The sequence below is a fragment of the Mus musculus genome, chromosome 12, assembly GCF_000001635.26.
Source record: "Mus musculus strain C57BL/6J chromosome 12, GRCm38.p6 C57BL/6J".
Taxonomy (NCBI): Eukaryota; Metazoa; Chordata; class Mammalia; order Rodentia; family Muridae; genus Mus; species Mus musculus.
This window is the reverse complement of record NC_000078.6, coordinates 83,077,617-83,099,697: the sequence shown is the minus strand read 5'-3', so window position 1 is coordinate 83,099,697 and position 22,081 is coordinate 83,077,617. Positions and strand designations below refer to the sequence as shown.

Genomic DNA, 22,081 nt, shown 5'->3' with positions numbered 1-22,081 from the left:
CTTCTGGTAATGTTTCGATCAGCCAATTCTTTCCAGTCTGGTGACTTTTAGCAGACTGTTCCTGATGCTAAGTCCTGACTATTGTTCTTTTCGTCAACAGAAGCTGATTTCTCAGGCTCTCCGTCAGACAGAGTTTGCAATGCTTTAAAACGGAAGCCTTTTATTACCCCCCCCCCCCGACCTGATGGTCATATGCTTTCTTATTCTTAAGCGTTTTGGATCTAATGCGATCCTATCTGAGGCTGAGAAGGAACCCAAGGGACCATCCCTGTTATTTCTATTATACCTTACACTGTTTGCCCTTTATTCAGTGGCTGTCTCCTCACTGGACAGCCACCCTGCAGCAGGCACAGCGTGTCCCTCAGTTTTGTAGAGTGCAGTTTTCTTCTGACGTCCTCAGGCCTGGAGTTCAAAATAAATCAGCACAGATGTCTCTGTAGCACGGAAGACACAGGAGCCTCGCATAGATGAGCAGAAGGACACCCCCATAGCATCCTGCTTGCTCACACGTGGCTTCTTCTCTGCCATACACTGTGAGCCATGTTCCCCTGAGGTCTGGGCAGATGCTCCTGTGTGATACACGAGGCCTTGAGGGGAGGCCACCTATTATTTCTCCTGGCAGCTAACATACTCGGTACTCCTGCCTTTGAGACATCCTTTGTCACTGGCTACCAGAGTTTCCTTGGTTTCTAATCTTGCTCTGGCTCTTCTCCTTCCCCTCACGCACCCCCCTGCCCTGCCCTTTGTTTTCCTCTCTCAGGAACAGGAAGCTCGTTCATCTCACCTTCTCCCTGGGAACAGCCTAACCTCTCCTTTGTTAGTTGAGTCTGCCAAAGCCTTGCCTTCAGGACCTGCTCCCAGCCTCCAGTGGCTGAATGCCCTTTGTCGAGCAAGGAGGAATTCTGGTGCCAGGTGGTAAGACAGCAGCTTCTATTGACTTTTAGATTTCTAGCCAGACCATTTCTTACTCAGAACACAGTGCAAAGTAGGTCTCAATATGAGCTGAAATAAGATGAATCTGAGAAAGCAATGACTGTTGGTTATTTTCTTTGTCACGTCTTTGGATTTTACTGTATAGACCATCACTAGGCTGTCATCACTGATCTTACACTCTACATTTCCTCTGACAGCGCCACAAGGCTGAGTGGGTAGAGGTGTTCTGCAGGAGAAGTAGAGCTTCGTTTTCACCTGATTCTATAGAGCTCCACTTGATTGGCTAGATAAGACTCCGTGGCTGTATCGTTTCTTGGGTTAGGCATTAGCTTAGGGTAGAAGCTTGAACAATAACATCAGAACTGGATCACCTACTATAAGGCAGGTAGCATCATATGGAGGATAGAATGCTGAATAGCTGGAGATTAATCAAGCTGAATAGCTTCAAATTAATCAAGTTGAATAGCTTGAGATAAATCATGTGGCAAGGTGGCCACCCTTTCCCCAAATGATCATGTACCTCTTTATCTAGTGAGAGACACATGAGAACATTCATTTTATCACAGTGAATTAGCTTCGGGGACCTGCCTTCTTCCTTCTCTCCCCAAATTCTCAACCAAAGAAAGAATAAGCTGCTCACCTACCTTCTACCCAGCCTATACTTTCGAGTGCCTGTGTGTGCCAGTCAGAAGACAAGACTCTAAAGCAAGTCACAGGTCCTCTTTAGAGGTGATTTAGAGGGATGTGTCATCACAGCTGGAGGTGTGGTTCACCCAGGTCATTACACTGGGTGGCCACCATGCTTGGGAAGCCTTGAGTGAGAAGGAAAGCCAGCCAGGAGGTGCAAATGGCTCAGAAAGAACAAATAGGCAGGGCTCTGAAGCTCAGTGACAGTTGTTTTTAATTCCAATTATGTGTAGAGACAAAGATAAGTTCTTCCAGAGGATGGTAGTAAGGTCCAGGCATTTCAGGGAGGTTTGAAACAAACGAGTGAGTCTTGTAACAGAGCTGGTAGAGGACAGTCTGTGGCTGTGGCAGAGCCATGGAGAAAAGAGCTGAAAAGCTTGATGCTCTGAGGAGACACGTGTCAGTAGGGCAGTGGGCAGGCCTCAGACGGGAGCATACAGAGGGAGCTGAAGTACATGTGTAACGGGCTCCATGTGATGGAAACAGGTTGCTAAGGGGAGAAGGGGGAAGGGGTGGGGGATGGGGGATAGGGGATGGGGGGTGGGGGATGGGGTTGGGGGACAGGGGATGCGGAGTGGGAGCTGAGCAGATTCTGATAAAAAGCAATGAGCCCGGAGTATAGTGCCACCATTGATGTCAGAGTGGTAAGAGCACAAAGAGAAAACAAACAACAACAAAAACCCACAACACATGTGAGCAGTGCAGGGTACCTCTCGAGAGATTTAAGAGCTCTACCCCAGAGGCCCAGAGTTCCTACTAAAGGATGAAAGATAGACAGAGAGAGAGAGAGAGAGAGAGAGAGAGAGAGAGAGAGACAGACAGACAGACAGACAGACAGAGAGAGAGAGACAGAGAGAAAGACAGAGAGAGACACAGAGAGAGAGAGAGAGACAGACAGAGAAAGAGAGAGACAGAGACAGAGAGACAGAGAGACAGAGAGACAGAGACAGAGAAGAAACACAGAAAAGGTAAATAGAAGCATTTAGTAACAGGAGGAGGAAGACGGAAGATACACTGATTTAACGACAGTTTTAAATCCTTGGGTCAGAATGGAAGAGACATACAAACACCCATACAGCAGTTTGAATAAGACATGTCCTTATAGTCTCAGGAACTCAACACTTGGTCCCCAGCCAATGCTGTCCTTCAGGGAGACTTAGGCCCTAAGGCCTTGTTGGAGGAGATGTGCCATTGGAGGCAAGCTTTGAGAACATGCAGCTTGCCCTGCCCAGTTTTCACTCTCTACTTCCCACTAGGGGTCCAGGATATGAACTCTCAGCTTGCTGCTCCAGCCACCATGTGTGCTGTCCATGTCTGCCACTCTTCCATGATGGTGACAGACTGTTAACCCTATGGAACCAGAAGCCCCAACAAGCTCTCCCTTCTATAAACGACCTTGTCATGGTGTTCCACCCCAGCAACAGAAAAGTAACTGATGCCCCAATCAGGTCACATCAGAAACCATAAAAGTAGATGTCCATTTGCACATGATTTGTTCTCTTAATGTGGATATAAATGTAAGTTCAGAACATCGGTTTAAAATACATCACGCTAACGTACCTCTGGGATGAGTGCATTATGGGAAGGCAGGGGGAAACTACTGCTTTCAAGAACATGCATGCCCCATTATGAGTTAGTGATCTTTTAAACTCAAACCACGAAAAATACAATTATGACTAGAACAGAAACTAGACTTTGAAGAGGCAGTGTGCAAAAGCTGATTAGAAAATAAAAAGTTGAGGAAGAGGAAAAGAAATTTTAAAAAAAGGAGAGAAGAAATCAGGAAAAAGACAAGCCAATACAAATGGGATTTTTGTATCCTGATATCAAAAGCTAAGCCACCACTGGGGGGACAGGGGAAGGGACAGGTTGCCAGAGAGTCACAGAAGAATGAATCTTTATAGTCATAGGAAATATCCCCGAGTAAGACATTTCTACACCAGTGAAGAAACAGAAAGCAAAGTGAGATTTGTTTGGATCCACTGGCTTATGAATTAAGAGAAGAAGATTGCTCGTTCTGGGGTTAGAGGGGTGGGGACCTTTAAATAGAGGCGGGGACAAGGGGGATGAGGCTTATTTAAGAAAATCTGGCACACGGACCAAACTTAAACTATGCACTCCGCCTCAAGTAATTCTCCCTTTGTAAAATTAATAGTAAAACACTAATTAGATTGAGGTATAGGGACGGTCCTTGAATTGCTGTTTATATTACAGAAAAAGACATGAGTTAAAAAGTTATGGCCTGGGGGTTGGTTGAATAAATTTTACTTCATTCATGCCAGGGGATATTATGCAAATATTAAAAAGGATAAGGTGGATTAGTGTGTGTTTATATATTGCTAATTAAAATAGCATATATGTGTGTGTGTATACATATAATGAACATACTTGCAGTAGAGATGAGAATATTTTCTGTGTATGAAAATTTAAAGAGACAGACACTAATTCAAAGCCTCTTGAATGTTTTGAGTTTGTGGCACCCTTAAAGTCTCTGTAAGTTTTACAGTATCCCTGAGCCCAAAGAAACCCTTAGTATCTTTGCTTACCTAAGGTAGGACCAGCCAACTTAACATGAATTAGTATCCTAGCAACTTAGCAACTATATGAAATACACATACATTGAAGGAAAAATAATGTCTTAATTTCATTCTTAACCTCGCTCCTGGCTGGTTTTTATGTTAACCTGATACAAGGTAGCATTGTTGATAAGAGGAGGACAATTTCTCAACTGAGAGATTGTCTCCATAGATAGGGGAAGCCTGTAGGGCATTTTCTTAACCAGTGGTTTGATGTGAGAGGGTCCAAACCACTGTGGGTAGTGTCACCCCTGGCTGGTGACCCTGGGTTCTATAAGAAGGCAGGCTGAGCAAGCCACATGGAGCAAGTCAGTAAGCAGCACTCTTCCATGGCCTCTGCATCAGCTCCTGCCTCTAGATTCCTGCCCTGTTTGAGTTCCTGCCCTGACTTCCCTCGGTGACGGACCTGTTACCTGGAAGTATAAGCAGAATAGTTTCCTCCCTGAGTTGTTTTGGTCATGATATTTCATCACATCACTATTAATCCTAACCAAGACAGTCTCTATGTATATATGTTACACGTGTTAGTATATATGTCAGTCCATGTCAATTTTTGTATAGCATAGCTTTTTTTTCCATTTTTATTAGGTATTTAGCTCATTTACATTTCCAATGCTATACCAAAAGTCCCCCATACCCACCCACCCCCACTCCCTTACCCACCCACTCCCCCTTTTTGGCCCTGGCGTTCCCCTGTACTGGGGCATATAAAGTTTGCAAGTCCAATGGGCCTCTCTTTGCAGTGATGGCCAACTAGGCCATCTTTTGATACATATGCAGCTAGAGACAAGAGCTCCCGGGTACTGCTTAGTTCATATTGTTGTTCCACCTATAGGGTTGCAGTTCCCTTTAGTTCCTTGGGTGCTTTCTCTAGTTCCTCCATTGGGGGCCCTGTGGTCCATTCAATAGCTGACTGTGAGCATCCACTTCTGTATTTGCTAGGCCCTGGCATAGTCTCACAAGAGACAGCTATATCTGGGTCCTTTCAGCAAAATCTTGCTAGTGTATGCAATGGTGTCAGCATTTGGAAGCTGATCATGGGATGGATCTCTGGATATGGCAATCACTAGATGGTCCATCCTTTCGTCACACTTCCAAATTTTGTCTCTGTAACTCCTTCCATGGGTGTTTTGATTCCTATTCTAAGAAGGGGCAAAGTGTCCACACTTTGGTCTTCGTTCTCTTGAGTTTAATGTTTACTTTTCCTTAATATCTCTTAATATCAATGGTCTCAACTCCCCAATAAAAAGACATAGACTAACAAACTGGCTACACAAACAAGACCCAACATTTTGCTGCTTACAGGAAACTCATCTCAGAGAAAAAGATAGACACTACCTTAGAATGAAAGGCTGGAAAACAATTTTCCAAGCAAATGGTATGAAGAAACAAGCTGGAGTAGCCATCCTAATATCTGATAAGATTGACTTCCAACCCAAAGTCATCAAAAAAGACGAGGAGGGGCACTTCATTCTCATCAAAGGTAAAATCCTCCAAGAGGAACTATCAATTCTGAATATCTAGGCTCCAAATACAAGGGCAGCCACATTCATTAAAGATACTTTAGTAAAGCTCAAAGCACACATTGCACCTCACACAATAATAGTGGGAGACTTCAACACACCACTTTCACCAATGGACAGATCATGGAAACAGAAACTAAACAGGGACACAGTGAAACTAACAGAGGTTATGAAACAAATGGATCTGACAGATATCTACAGAACATTTTATCCTAAAACAAAAGGATATACCTTCTTCTCAGCACCTCATGGTACCTTCTCCAAAATTGACCACATAATAGGTCACAAAACAGGCCTCAACAGATTCAAAAATATTGAAATTGTCCCATGCATCCTATCAGATCACCATGCACTAAGGCTGATCTTCAATAACAAAATAAATAATAGAAAGCCAACATTCACGTGGAAACTGAACAACACTCTTCTCAATGATACCTTGGTCAAGGAAGGAATAAAGAAAGAAATTAAGGACTTCTTAAAGTTCAATGAAAATGAAGCCACTTCATACCCAAACTTATGGGACACAATGAAAGCATTTCTAAGAGGAAAACTCATAGCTCTGAGTGCCTCCAAAAAGAAACTAGAGAGAGCATACATTAGCAGCTTGACAACACACCTAAAAGCTCTAGAACAAAAGGAAGCAAATTCACCCAAGAGGAATAGACGGCAGGAAATAATCAAACTCAGGGGCGAAATCAACCAAGTGGAAACAAGAAGAACTATTCAGAGAATCAACCAATCGAGGAGCTGGTTCTTTGAGAAAATCAACAAGATAGACAAACCCTTAGCCAGACTCACTAGAGGGCACAGGGAAAGCATTCTAATTAACAAAATCAGAAATGAAAAGGGAGACATAACAACAGATCCTGAAGAAATCCAAAACACCATCACATCCTTCTACAAAAGGCTATACTCAACAAAACTGGAGAACCTGGATGAAATGGAGAAGTTTCTAGCATAGCTTTTTAATCATACAACTTCTCTGAAAACTTGGATTTGCAAAGATATGACATTAAAAAGGAAGGGATGTGGTCTGATCCTTGCAGTGAACCAACCCAAGCCAGAATGTACATGAGATGTCTCCTTGGAGTCTCTGTCAGTGTGCACAGAGGACCACCCGGGAGTCCTCCCCGTGCCCAGCACTCTGCTGCAGGGTGGGAACCAGGGCATCAGACTCCTGGAGGGCAGGTCGGAGGAAGGGAGGAGTTTCCTTCTTTATGCACACCAGGATAGATTAAGCTTTTTATAGTAGTCATCTAAGACTTTTATTAAAAGAGAAAGACAACACCGGAGTCATGGAAAATGAAAGAAGAAATTGGAGGGCAGAGGAGAAGGAGTACCACACAGAACTGTGTCCGCATGTGTAGGGATTGTGACTGTGCCCAAGTTCCCCTCAGCTGCTAAGTCAACACACCTGCTTCCCACCTAGGGCAGAGCCAAGAGCTGCTAAAACTATTGATGTCTGTGACCCCAGAAGGCCAGTGTGAGGCCAGCCCAGCCCCAGAGCCTCTGTCTGGGCTCCAGCCTTAAGGCTGCTGCATTCCAACTGTGCATCCCTGGGCAGGTTCACCAGCTCTACTCCGCCTCGCTGCCTCGTCTTTTCCACAGCAAGAACAATATTCCCCATATATTAATTTTAGACAGGATTTAGCTTCTATCCACTAGCCCCCTAGTCCCTCCACTCCCTGCCTTCTGAGGAACTCCTAGATGAAGTTCTTCAACCATCGTTGTTAAATCAGCTTGTACCAGCTGAGGGGGATTGGTGGGAAGTACTGAGAGATAGGGATGGCACAGAGAGGGGCTAGCTAGTGTTGCTGCGACCTGAGATAAAGGAGACAAGTTGAGGCAGCAGCGTCTTCCCTTCCAGCAGCCAGAGCCATGAAACGCTGAGGAGAGGTGCTAGCTGCCATTGGAGACACAGAGAAGCCATGTACAAGTCAAAGCTGCAAGGAAGAATAAATCTTGAGCAAGCAGACATTAATGTGGAGGACACTTGGACCTCTTCTCCTCTAGTCTCATTTAAATTAAAGTAGGGAAGAGGCAATTGCATTAGACTATGGATTTTTTTCAACATCCCCTATCCCAAACTTTTGTTTGTTTGTTTGTTTGTTATGTATTACCTCATCTCTATGTCCCATAAGGTGATGTCATCGCTGATCCAAGGATTAGATGGCTCTGCTGGTGTTATGAATGGGTCGTACTCCACATACTGCTCCGTGTAAGCGATTAAACTGTAGGAGGAAGCAAGGCAAAGAAGAACTGATTTCCTAGGCAAGCACGCAGTGTTGTCCCACGTCAACAACAGCCGTGCTCACGGGAAAAACCCACTCCCACTCCTGACTAGCCGAGCTGCTCTCAGCTGCCCTGTCCCCAACATGTCAGGTTTGCTCTGTTACCTTAAGTTCTAGTATACACACAGTGATATCCTTTCCCACTTCTTGACTCTTGGCCAGAACCATGATGCCTAATACAGAGGTCACAGCCTCCAAAGATTATGGATTTCAAAAAGATAAGTTGAGTCCACAGTGACTTCTATAGTTCTGTCAGAATTCCCCAACCTGATGACACACTTCCTGTGCAGACTTTCAAAACCCACCCGACCAGGAGTTCACACAAAAGCAACTTAGTTTTTCTAGCTATAGTTATAACCCAATATATGTGACTAGCTAACATGTACGTAGAAAACAGAAAATGGCTAGAGGCAATGCTAGAATAGGGTGCATACACACACACACACACACACACACACACACACACACACACAAATATGTGTATATTTGTAATGAGCCCGGTGAACCTAACTAACTGCCTATCACACAATACTAAATTTTCATTTGGGGCAGGTGGAGAGCAATGGCTGTTTCCCCCAACTTTTCTCACAGAAGCATCTGCCATCCATATTTTGATTCTTCCTGTATATGAGCCGCTCTCAGACAAGTTTGACTCTATGTTTCTGAAGCATAAGCTTTTATAACCGTTCTTGATAGATTAATCGTAGACAAGGATTTAGCTCCCACTCACTAGTCCCTAGCAACCCTTACTCCCTGCCTTCTGATGAACTCCCAGATGAATTCACCTACTTATCGTTGCTAATCCAGAGTCCACATTGCTAATCTGGATACAACTGTTGGCTGTCAGCTAACAGTATCTTACTCTATTCCAATGTTTTAGCAAATCTTTGAAACATCTAGAAGTAGATTCCCCCTCACCCCCAACTTGTATCAGATCCTCTGTCAGGGTTTTCCTGTCTCCAGATGGTGTTCCCTCCACAACCCTTAGTCCCCTGGCCTCTATCTGGACTGCTGGCCTCCTTGGTCCTGACAGAAACCCGACGTCTCTGGCTCTTGCTTTTACCTTTGAGCTGTGATGAAGCACACCATGTAGCAGCTTTCTAACAAAGGTTCTCAAGAGCTAAATGTGAGTACCCGAGGTCTAAAAATGCCTGTCAATCTCCGTATTTGACCGGCAGTGATGGGTATAGGCCACCATGTTGAAAGTCACCTCCTTCAGAGGCTTGAAGGCGTTACTCTACATTTTTGGTGCCGGGTGTCTGGGTCCACGTGAACTGTTGTTACTTTGTCAGTTTCTCTCTATGTGGATGTAGGGTCTCCCCCTTATTACTAATATGCTCTGCAATTTCATGATGGCCCTTCACCAGTTTTGATTCAATATACTACACACAATATAAAACACATTTTAAAAAGACCCCAGTAAAATTTATTTCTTTGCTGTTTTAATACCCATAATCCAGCACTTTTCTTGTTCAGTAAGATAAGTTTTAGTTAACATATGAACAGCCTGAACTGAGTCTAGTTTTTCTTTAAGTGTTTCATCTCCTAGTCTGACCATCTTTTGACCTGTCTAGTTATGTTTTTAATATGTAGACCGACACACTCTCAAGACTTTACTCTTATCATAGCACCAACTTTCTTATTTTATTGACAAAATGTCTTATCATATATCAAGAGTCACTAATCTTCCATATTTATTATGTTTCTTCTGTTGGTTTTTCTGTTTTGAGTTCTCCAAGTCCCTTCCTTCTGCTTGAATATGTAAATGATGTCCTGTCAGTCTGGGGCTTTCCTTGAGGATCTGGGAAAACCATGGACATCCATTTGTATTGATGACTCAAAGACAGAAATCTGCTAGGAGGTTAGGTGTGTGTGTGGGCAGAGTGTGCACACTGATGGGCATCCCGAGCGGGTCACAGGTCTCCTGCTTGTTTCCTAGTTAAAGCTCTCTACAGAACTAGAGTCTTTCCTCTGAGGACATTTATTTTTCTCTAAGCATATGTCCACAAGCCATTTCTGCACGGTCCACATGATAAATGTTTGAGGCTTTATGGGCTACACAGTATTTATCTCAGCATTTCCACTGTTTACAATGAGGGGTGGAGAGTACCATCTCCCCTCATCTCTGAACCCCCCTAGTTCAGGAAATAGAATATCCAGCTCTTCCACCGTTATAATGCGGTGTGGGCAACTCCTCTCTCCAATCCCCACACTTCAGTAGATACAACATCTACTGTCTCTTTTGTCTTCATTTGGCCTCAACGATGTTGTTGAATATGCCTGAGATCTAAGGTCTCTCCGCCTCTAGGGAGCAGGATGACTGGTTTCCAGGGGTGCAGGTGGCCTAAGACCAGAAGTCTGGAGAGGCAGAATGAGCTTGTCCGGATGCTATCAGCTCATGCTTCACTCTTGCTTTCCATGGTCCTCTTAGACCACAGGACTCCAGGGGTCAGCCGGCTCAATTCCTAACCACGCCTCTGCTCCAGCATGTAGATTACAATGCTCGTCATTCTCACCCCAGCCACTTTCTTTCTGATCAAATTCTGAAATAATATAAGCTGTCAAAGGTACACGATTCTAGGAACCAGTTGAGAACAATCCTAACACTTGAGAAAATGAGGCAGGAGATTGTGTGTTGGAGGCTAGCCTGGGCTATTTAGAGAACCCCTATAACAAAACCAACCAACCAACCAACCGTATAAACAAAAATTGTAAGGAATAACATGTATACTCGATGCCCAGTTGAAAAAGTCAAATATTTACAAATACAGAAATGAAGGCCTATGGATTGTTTTTCCATCTCACAGATTTTCTTTCTCAGGAAAATGTGCTGAACCCATTAACCTGACAATTTGTTAAACTTGAGTTTAAGACGGGATCCACTTCTTCCTGGGCACTGAATGGGTGTTAGACTCTATTCAAGCACTGCTAAAATCATGGTCACTGTTAATCACTTTTTTTTTTCCATTTTTTATTAGGTATTTAACTCATTTACATTTCCAATGCTATACCAAAAGTCCCCCATATCCACCCACCCCCACTCCCCTGCCCACCCACTCCCCCTTTTTGGCCCTGGAATTCCCCTGTACTGGGGCATATAAAGTTTGCAAGTCCAATGGGCCTCTCTTTCCAGTGATGGCCGACTAGGCCATCTTTTGATATATATGCAGCTAGAGTCAAGAGCTCCGGGGTACTGGTTAGCTCATAATGTTGTTCCACCTATAGGGTTGCAGATCCCTTTAGCTCCTTGGCTACTTTCTCTAGCTCCTCCATTGGGAGCCCTATGATCCATCCATTAGCTGACTGTGAGCATCCACTTCTGTGTTTGCTGGGCCCCGGCATAGTCTCACAAGAGACAGCTACATCTGCGTCCTTTCAATAAAATCTTGCTAGTGTATGCAATGGTGTCAGCGTTTGGATGCTGATTATGGGGTGGATCCCTGGCTATGGCAGTCTCTACATGGTCCATCCTTTCATCTCAGCTCCAAACTCCGTCTCTGTAACTCCTTCCATGGGTGTTTTGTTCCAGGAGTTACAGAGACGGAGTTTGTTAATCACTTTTTAAGCTGCTATTTTGGCGTAGGCTAAGGCTGGGCAACCTGACTTCCTAATTAGCATATAGACTCGCCCTTGCTACCCTCACAAAGAACTAGTTCTAACAGCTAGCTGAATTATTCTTTCACACTGGCAGTCTCCTGCTTACAAACTCTATGGATAGTTTGGGATAATTATGAAAATATCACAGCTGACCGACCTGGATCTTAAAGGCACAGCCCCAGCCAGGGCTGCTTGAAACAGTTTGTGCCAAACTTTTTGTTATCAGAACAGTCCATGAACTCTAGATGACCCTACAACCATTTCCGCGTTGGCCAGAGGAAGAGCTCTTCCTCTGGTGGAAGGACTAATTACTGTGACGGGTGCTAAGAAGTAAAGACTCTTGGCCCAAAATGCAAGCCTCAATGATTATGAATATTAAGAGGCAAAATTCTGATTGCCCAACCTCCAAAAGTGTCTGTGATTGGTCCGCACCCAGGGCTATAAACAGTCTGCGCAGGCTTACTCAGTAAGTAGGCTGGGAGATACTCTTCTGCACTTCCTTCTATGCTGTTGCAGCATTTGGCCCGATTCAAAGAATTCTCCACAGTGATATTTTCTTGCACACTTTCAGTAGTGCCAACAGAACTGGTGGTACCAGGAAAGAGACAGCAAATAGTGGTGGTGGTGGCAGCATAGCTGAAAGGGGGGTGGGTAGTGACCTTGGCATAATTGCTTTATGGTTGAGAAAGAAGTGGCCACGGACCCAGACATGCCCAGCAGTGGTGGTCCCCACTGCCTAGAAGCCCTGCTCATCTGATCATCCCACCTTCCTGGATGAATGTCCTTGTTTGAATGACCTCAACAGTGGCAGACACTGGCTTCCTGAGCGGCAATCATTCATACTCTGGCTCCTCAAAGATGTCCCAGAGGAGGTAGACATCCTGAGTCATCTCAGCAGCATGCTGCCAGCTGAGCTCTGAGATCTGAGAGCATCCAGGAAGAAGAGGGGAAGCAGGAAGATAAGAGAGCAGAGAGGTGACTGAAGGATAAACAGCTATAAGGAGCTGGAAAAACAACCCGTAGGCCCTATTCACTACAAGAGTTCCAGAGAACTATTTAGTTTTCAGGACCTCCGGTCTCAGTCCCCAGGTTGGTGTGACATTGGATGCTGCCAAGAGCCAAGGATCCCAATGCCTGAAGCTCGTGTAGGGCTTAGAACAATCACAGGGCTAAGGTTCCAGCTCTGTATCTAAGAGCCTAACAAGGAACCTGACACTGGAGTATGCCTTGCTTCTGTTTTCTGATGCCAAACCCCGAGGGAAACAAAATTGCTACAGACTAGCATTTGAAGGGCATCTGTGAAAGTTAATATCATCAGCGTGTTAGTATCTAGAATCACATAGGAGACAGGTCTCTGGGTGTCCCTGTGAGGTATTATTTAGATTAGGTTTAGCCTCTAGACATGTCTGTGAGAGGTTATCTTGGTTAGAGTAATTGAAGTGGGCGGCACCATTCCCTAGGCCGGGGTCCTGGATTGCAGAAATGGAGACAGCCAGCTGAGCAGCAGCAGTCATCCCTACTGCCTGATTGTGAGTACAGCGTGATCCACTGCCTCACGCTCCTGCCACCAGAGCTGCCCTGGCATGATGGGCTGTCCTTTCAAACTCTGCACGCCCACATAAGCTTCTCCTTGCTTCGGTCGTTTTTGTCAGGCTATTTTATCACAGCAATAGGAAAAGTCATACCCCTGCTCCTTGACTCCCTGTAACTTCTGTCAAGCAGAACAAGAAAATCTGCTGCTACATGATTAATGAAAAGTTCACATTATTTTTATTCATTTAGTGACATGTTTGGGGGGTGTGAAGAAAAAAAGAATTATTTATTATATATATCATATATATATGTTATATATAAATTAGTTAATATTTTATTCATTTAGTGACTGTGGGGAAGTAAAGAAAAAGAATAGTTTATTATATATAATTATATATAATTTATATAAAGTTTATATACTTTATTTAATCATCTTTATATTAGACACAGAGTTTTAATATAATATAGTTTATTGCTTTTATATAGGTTTTTTTTCTTTTACTTCTTTTATTTTTATCTTGCAGTAGTATGGATCTTAAATGTCTTCTACAAGCTCCTGTGTTGCATCCCTTGTCCCCAGTGCAACAGGGTTGAGAAGCAGAGTCCCGGGTGGTGAACACATTACAAAGGCTCTGACCTCATGAACAGGTTGTCTTTCTACAGATCCATAATCTAATAGGCCATGGTGGGGGGTGGAAATCTAGGAGGTAGCTTCACTCGAGGACGTAGGTCCTGGGGATCATGACCCCAAAGAGTGTCTTTTGTTTTGGCTCTTTTTTCTGGGCTACTGTGAGGTTCATAGTTTTGCTCCGCCATTCTGTTCTGCTTTACCATGGGCTAAAAAACAACACAGCCAATGGATGCAAACTTCGGAAGTCGTGAACTAAACCTTTCCTCTTTCAAGTGGGTTTCCTCGAGTATTTTATCATAGCAACAGAATGCATACGTATACACATCTTCAGTATGTATTTGGAAATCATGTCTGTAAGTAGAATAATTTGGCCCAAGGATATACACATTTTTAAAAATTACTTACTTATCCACAATACACATTTTCTTTTTCCCTAAGCAGAGCTGGCTGTGGGCCAGCAGTTTCCTCTACCACAGCAAAGTCACAGCCACAGTCTCTGTCACTAAATTGCAAAGGGCAAACAGGGTTAACTGAGGAATGCTAAGAATGCAAAGGTGTTAGGCAGAGTCACCATTGCTACATGAACTGTGGTCCTTAAGCTGCAACCCGTGTCCCCTGCAAGCTGTCATGAATGTGGAGTCTTAGCTCCTGGGCTCTACTGAGTCAACCTTCACATTAATAAGGTTCCCGGGTGACTCAAATGCACACAGAAGTTTTTAAAAATCTGATCAACTTTCTGAAGAGCACAGTCTATGCGGTGTTTTCCTCACTAAGTCATAATGAAGGAGGAACTGGGGAGATGGCTCAGTGGGGAAAGTGCTTGCTGTGTGAACAGGAGGACCTGCATTTAGATTCCCCCCCCCTCCCCGCCCCGTTCCCACACAACAAGATGGGCATGATGGCTCACGCCTTTAATTCCAATATTGAGATGGAGACGGGCCATCCAGACTTGCTGAATCGGCCAGCTCTAGGTCCAAAATCCTGTCTCAAAAATTAGGGTGGAGAATGACATCGACCTTTGGCTTTCACATTTGCACACACACAGCCCACAACCACCTGGGAAGAGAATCTCAATGGGATGCTGGCTGGATCAGACAGGCCTGTGGGCGTGTCTGGGGAGGGATTGTCTTGATCCATTGATTGAGGCAGGAAGCTCCACCCACTGTGGGCAGCACCATTCCTGGTTTGGGTCTTGAACAGTATTCCCCCCCCCCCCCCCCCCCCCCCAGACAGGGTTTCTCTGTGTAGCCCTGGCTGTCCTGGAACTCACTGTGTAGACCAGGTTGGCCTCGAACTCAGAAATCTGCCTGCCTCTGCCTCCCAAGTGCTGGGATTAAAGGCGTGCGCCAACACCGCCTGGCTGAATGGTATTAAAGTGGGTGCAGTGGTAGGCATGTGCGCTTTCGTCCTCTAAGCTCTTGATTATGGACAGGACCAGATGTTTCTAGCTTGAATTGCCGTAATGATGGAAATGATGGACGGTAACCTGAAATTGTAAGCTGAGCAAACCATTTCTCTCTTAAAGTTAACTTTTGTCAGGGTGTTTGATCACAGCGACAGGAAGGAAAACTAGGATGCACGTGTACGAACCTGCATGCACATGCACACACGGGCACTCACTCACTCAGGCACGCACGCATGCACGCACGCACGCACGTACGCATGCGCCGTAATGAAGATAACTGCTAATGCTAGTTTGAAAGGTGGCTGTCAATTTCCTGACATCACAGAGCCTCCTTGCCCTCCTAAGTACAGAGCATCCACCAGCACGGCAGAATGAGGGGCTCACACGGGAACGCTTTTGTTTCAGTTCTTGGTTGGGTCACTTATCTGATCTCTATCAAGTTCACACTATTGTACACAGTAGCCTTGTTGAATACTCAAAACCACGGTGATTAAAATAATTTTGAAAAAAAATTTGAAAAAAAAATCAGGAAAATATTTTAAAGAATCTTGAACATCATCTGCAGATACAGATACATAATTGAAGCCACTATGCACACTGGAGACTCATCATCGCCTGCTCCGTGAGCCTCCTTTGAGGTTTGCATCCTGACAGGTAGCATTCATCTGAAAGAACTTTATAGAGTAGCAAGAATAAAGTTCTGGGAAAGTGTGCTCGGGAAGGACTCCTGTCGGACAGCCCACAACAGTAGCCACTCCATTGTCACTGGACTAATTTTACTCACCCTGAAAGAAATGACATTGATGTCACAAATTACCACACACTTAGTAGCTTAAATAGTGTGAGTGTGTACTCAGCTCTGGAGGCCAGAAGTCTGCGATCAAGGTCTCAGCAGGACTGTGTTCCCTCCTGAGAGTCCAGAGTCCATTCTTGCTAATTGATGATTCTTGAGGCTCCAGGCAGTCCTCTCCCTCTCCCTCTCCCTCTCCCTCTCCCTCTCCTCTCCTCTCTCCTCTCGTCTCTAGTGGCCTTCTTCTCTGTCTGCAACTTGACCTTTTGTCTCATTTCATCCTATCTCCCCTCACTCCTCCCCTCTCTTCTCTTCCTGTCCTTTCCTCCTCTCCCTTCTCCTTCATTCTCCTCCCCTCTCTTCTCTTCCCTTCTATTTCCTTCATTTCCTAATATAAATAGTTATCATTGGCTTAAGTTTCTTCTGAAAAAACCCATATCTATATCTAATTTATATTTAATATATATTATTTGAAAAATTCATACATGTGTACAATGTATTTTGCTCAAATACACTCCTATCCCCCATACCCTCCAACTGCATCCATTCCCCATCTCATTCTATACTCCCAAGTTCATGTACTCTTTCTTCATAACCAATAAAGTCCACTTAGTGCTGCTGGTATGTGCCTGGGTACATGGGCAACCTACTAGGGCCACTTAGTCACATCTGCAAGGATGCTTCTCCCACGTGGGGCCACACTTGCAGGTCCCACAGGTCAAGACCTGGACATATCTGTTTGGAGAGAGAGGGTGGAACTATTCAACACCCTAGCAATGCAAATGTAGACAGTGGGGGTTTATAGAGGACAATACTAGGTCATCTGACTGTTTGGAGTTGTCACCAACAAACCTACATTCTGTTCAAGGGGTGAGAATGACAGGTCCTGCTGAGCTATTCCTGAGTGTCTGAGGGATAAGGAGATACTGGGAGCTTCTCTGATTATGAGACCCTTGGGTATCCATGGTGATATTAGAATGAAGCAAACAGTTCATGGGCCTTCCTTCCTCCTTCCTTCCTTCCTTCCTTCCTTCCTTCCTTCCTTCCTTCCTTCAGCCATGGTCTCTCTTTCCTTGCAGGATATCTGCCCCGGTCAATACAAGAATGTCTTCCTCAGTTGGCTTTGTATCTCAAAGAAAACATATCTGTTTGACAGCTCAAGGCAAAAAAGTAAGACATCCTTATCTAGTTAAATTACAAATTGGGGGATTTTTTTTTTAATTAGAAACAGACTTTCCTGGAAGAGACAGTGGGCCTGAAACAAGCAAGTTTTCTGTTCTTCTTTCCTCTACTCTTCTTAGGTTTCTGAGAGTTGGGCTGGGATTTCCAACCTGAAAGGAGGCATCCAACTCCATAGGTCAGGGCCCAGGGCTAAGTCTCTGGGTGGAGCTCTGAATGAGAACAGTATCAATGTCAGAGCAGGAGAAAGCCCCAGGAAAGGCTGGATGAGAACTCAGGGAGCCCTTGGGCATTCACAACAGTGAGGCTGCCTGTCTGACAGCACACAGGCAATGGAGGCCACTGTCTAAAGCCATCCTATGACAGCAAAATCTCAAAGGACCAGGCAGTAACTAAGAACTGTGAGGATTCAGCCATCTTGACAGACAGGTTTTAAACGTCATCTTTTTAGAGATACTTGAGAGCAAACTGGGAATAGATGTATTTTCAGAGAAGCGCGTAGAAGAGGGCTGATGAGACTGAATGGTGGTTTGGGTTCAAGACAGTGGGGCCGAGGGCACAAGGCAGGGCTCTGTAACAGGCAGTAGGCATGTGAATGGAGCGGTTCCCATGGCCAGGTCTGCATCATGTTCCCTGAGATAGGGTCCAGACAAGCATCAGGATAGACGTAGGAGGAACATGTGGGAGAAGTATAGAAGCCTCTCACTGAAACCCTGGTAATCTGGATGTGAATTAAGACAATGACTAAAGTTAATGCCACAGTAACAGCAATAGGTGGAATTAGTCCGAGGGAAATGTGAAGTTGGATAGAGGCTTCATAAGGGGCCAGGGAATCACATGGCCAAGTGTACTCCAGTGTTATATTTTGTGGAATTGGTTGAATTGTCAGAAGCAGCCATGTATGCCCACCAGAAGAAAAGATGCCTAGAGATACAGGGATGCTAAAGATGATGAAGGTGAATAGTCTGATGTAATGAGTCTCAGAGAAAAGGAGACCTTGGGCTGTGTGTTTGTTCCTAATAATACTGTAATAAATTACCCCAAACTCAATAGAATAAGACAGCATTAATGTATCAGCCTAGTTCTGAGGACCAGAGTCTGGAGTGGGTCTCACTGAGTTAGAACTGGTGCCAGGTGGGTATGATTTCTTTGGGGTGGGGAACATTCTAGAAAGGAATGCGTCTTCTTACCCCATCCAGCCTCTAGGGACTTACCACTTGCCTTGGCTTATGGTCTTTTCCGTCTCCAAAGCCACCAATGGCTGACTGAACCTTTACACATCCCACCTCACCGCCACTGATGTCTCTGGCTTGCCTGTCTATCTTTTAAGGACCCTTATGATAACAGCTGACCCACCCATATGATGAGGTAATGCACATATTTTAAAGTGTACTCCTTGGCAGCCTTAACTCCACCTGCAGTCTCTATTTCTCTTTCCATACAGCATAAGCTGACTGCAGGCACTAGAATGTGCTCATCTCTGAAGGACCACATTTCTGCTCACCATGGGTGTCACTTTGGTACAGAAGCCAGGAGACACAGTCACCTCCAGAAAGAAGTGTATTTACATATATACACACACACACACACACACACACACACACATATATATATATAGTATGAATATGAGAGAAAATTTGATGCCCATCTTTCAGAATCTGACTTATTTTGCTTAGCATGGTGCTCTCTGGAGTGATGTGCATTTTCTTGAACACTCATATCAGTGGCTCTGTAAATATCACAGTCTGTTGCCTCCGTTGCTCTGCTGTCTTTTGAGGGTGTTGGTATTCCCAGAGGGAGTGAGACAGGGCTCCTTCTACAACTGAGATAATGGAGGATGAAGAGGAGATGAGAAAATTCCTCATACCAGGGAGAAAGGAAAGGTTGTCTCTTCCCTTCTGCTTCTCCACCTCATTAGTCACAAGGTCTGAGCCCCAGGCCTGTGTTTGCCTTCTTGTCCTCTTTCCTTCCATTTGTGCTTGGGGTGGGGGTGGGGAGATTATTCTTGGGGGCTAGAGTTTCTCAGGTGAGGATACAGGAAGAAAACACGGGGTTGACCATCTATACGGGATAAGATCATAATGGAGAGATTGAAAGGCTTAGGATTTGCTTCTAGATGACTCAGTGCCATTTTCTAGTTGTAAAAGGTGGTTAAAGTGAGACAGAGGCAGAGGCAGAGGCCAGGGGGACAAAGAATAAACTGAGCTGAGTTGAGCCTTGGTCTGGGTTTCTTAGAAACATATGGGAAGATGATAGGGAGTCTAGTCGGTGGGAAGGTCTCCAAAATGGGCGAGCAGGCATACATGGGGTGTCTTACATCCTGCTGGGCTCTGCTTGGCTGAGGAGTGCACCCTGACGTACACACAGGGTTACCAAGCTTTGCCATCATGCTGCTGACAAGCTCTGCTCCTGGCCACTGTTGATTTATCCAGGGCCACCTACCTACCATGGGTGGGGGCCAGTGTGCTTTCTCGGAAACTGCAGAGAATGAAGCTTGTCACATCTTCTAGGTCATGTCTCTAATAAGAGATCCTGAGGCTTCACAGAAAGGAGACAGGACCAGTTAGTATCTGAGAACTCTGAGATATTAAAGGTCCTGGCCCTTCCTGAGCATGGCTGCAAGTCCCATGCCCAACTCTGAAACACCTCTTTGCATTCTGAGAGCCAATACATTCTCCTTTTGTCTGAGCCTGAGTATACATGGATGTTGCTTTGCTTTGAAACCTAACAAATATCCTTGGGATGGGGATGAAGGTAATGGGCATATGAAGACCAAGTTCAATAAAACAGTTCAGCATTGAATGGGTAGGCTGTCAGTGGCCCAGGGCATGTACAGATCACAAGATGAATGGACTCTGCCCAGGAGACCCAAGACAAAGGAAATGCCATGCAGGCAAGAAAGGAGGCAGCCATGGCTGATTTTTGTGTCTAAAGTCAATACTGACAACCACAGAAAGGCTTGGGGAATGGCATCAGAAGCAAAGAGAAATGCACCCAGAGGGATGTAAAGGGCTATGTAAGCTGCCCACTGCATCTGCACACAGGCACTGATGGTCCATAGGTGTGCGGATGTGACAGTGTAATAGAAAGTGAATATAAGAAATCCGGCAGAAGTCCATTAGGAACAACACCTGTCATTCGGCGCTTTAGAAACTCTCGGGCCTCTCATCCCTGACTCCTAACGAGCGACTTGTTTTCTTATTTCCAAATGGCAAACTCTCACATCATTAGAAGAGATTAACCTATCGGGTTTTGGCAGAGATGCTGCCTGCCATTGCTAGAGGCTTACAGCTGTCTTGTCGGTGTAGACGTGGATATAGCTGATTTGTCTGTCTATCTGTCTCATCTTCCTAAACAAGTGCTGCCAGGGTGGACCCTCTTTGGCCAGTGCATCCTTTAATGCAGTATCCACCACCTGCTGAAGTCATCAGGCCCCACTGCATCGTCGCAGGACAATACCAGCACAGAGCTGGCAGCAAAGACATCTTGCCTTCTTTTGTTTGTCAAGACAGTGTCCCGTGAATCACAGGCTGATCTTGAACTTGGTATGTAGCTGAGGATGGCCGTGAACCTTTGAGCTTCCTGCCTCTATCTCCTGGGTGCCATGGTTACAGGTATGTAACCTGGTCTAGGGGATGATACTTGGTCCGTCTATGGGATGCTGGAGATTAAACCCAGAGCTTCACCTATGCTAGGCAAGCACTCTACCAGCTGAGCTTCATCATGGCTGTCCCTGCAAAGTCAGTTTCTAATTATACTCACCTTTCAAGAGGATGAAGAAGTTATTGATTAAGGTTGTAATTAGAGGCCACCTTGATATATTTGGAGAGGAAGGACATAATGAAAGAAAGTGACTTCAGAAAAACACCTAGTCTACCCACTCGAGAAGGCTTGGGGGCAAGTTTTAGATTCCATCCTCTCTTCCTTAACAGAAAAACTCATAATTTCCTTCTGAATTACGGGATATGACACACAAAAATCTAGTATGTAGTCCAGAGAAAGAACAGGTGCTGTCTACCACAGTGAAACAATACATAGCAGGGAGTCTCTGGACTAGTCCCTAGCCCAGCACACATTTGATTTTGGCAGAGATGTTGAAAAGGCACAGACATTGGTAATTGCTACAGAAAAAGTGCTGCGAGGTATGGCTGGAAGCTGTAGACAGCATTAAAGCCAGAAGTGGAATCTGAAACGCTGTGCCCAGGTGTCTTTTTGTCCCCACTTCAGGAATACACTAAAATGTGGTAAGGCATTTATTTATAAAGTCAGAGCCTTCGAGAGAGCAGGAAACCCAAAAGTGCAAGGGGGTGAAGAGGGGTCATGCTTGCTCCCTTTTTTGGGTGTGTGCAGTTTCTAAACAGCGATGCTTAGAAGGCAAGTGGGACAGGAAGGACCTGAAGGGAGAGGGGAGGGAGATACAGAGCCCCTCTACAGGTGGGGAGGGAGGAAGGCAGGAGAAGATGGGTGGGTGGGGGACAGAACACCCTTACTGCAGGCTACCCAGAGACACAGTATTCAGGAGGAAAACCTGGGCGGAGTGAAGGTGAACGTAGCCCTCTGAGAGGAGAGTGTATGTCTGGAGCTTCATCGGCCTCTTTTTATTCCACAGGCTACAGACTCCAGCTTTTGGTCTGAATAGAGATGGATGACCTTGGCTATATGGTGACTTCTTGCCATTCCTTTTCTACTGATTGAGATGGGCTGGGAAGTGAAAGGATCTCACAATTTCCCAAGCCCCATGAAAGCAGAGCTGTACTGGCCTCCTTCACACCCTCCCTTGAATTTATCACCAGACATTAAGTTCACAGACTACTATCATCACCCCAGCAGATTTTTAATAGAGCCTTGGGGTATCCGGTTCCTTGCTGTCTTATCGCATTTCATTAATTACATTTCATGATCACTGAGGGTCAGGAGGCAGAGGAGGAACCAGCAT

At 45.0% G+C, this 22,081-nt stretch overlaps 1 protein-coding gene and 1 long non-coding RNA gene across 11 annotated transcripts in view; one reads left to right on the top strand and one right to left on the bottom strand.

Moving 5' to 3' along the window:
• The window catches only part of Rgs6 (regulator of G-protein signaling 6), a 545,511-nt gene that overhangs the window by 62,364 nt on the left and 461,066 nt on the right, over positions 1–22,081 (bottom strand). For 9 of the 10 annotated variants that reach the window (XM_011244133.3, XM_011244137.3, NM_001310478.2 and 6 more), the window contains one exon: positions 7,840–7,950. In XM_011244133.3, the coding sequence (XP_011242435.1) occupies positions 7,840–7,950 (111 nt within the window). Of the gene's footprint in view, positions 1–6,609; positions 7,663–7,839; positions 7,951–22,081 lie in introns of those variants that run through there. The other variant, XM_006516070.4, reaches the window with a different exon arrangement.
• Gm31187 lies at positions 16,955–22,005 on the top strand. The gene is made up of 3 exons (XR_381768.4): positions 16,955–17,136; positions 20,505–20,690; positions 21,755–22,005. It is a non-coding gene; the product is annotated as a predicted gene, 31187 (long non-coding RNA).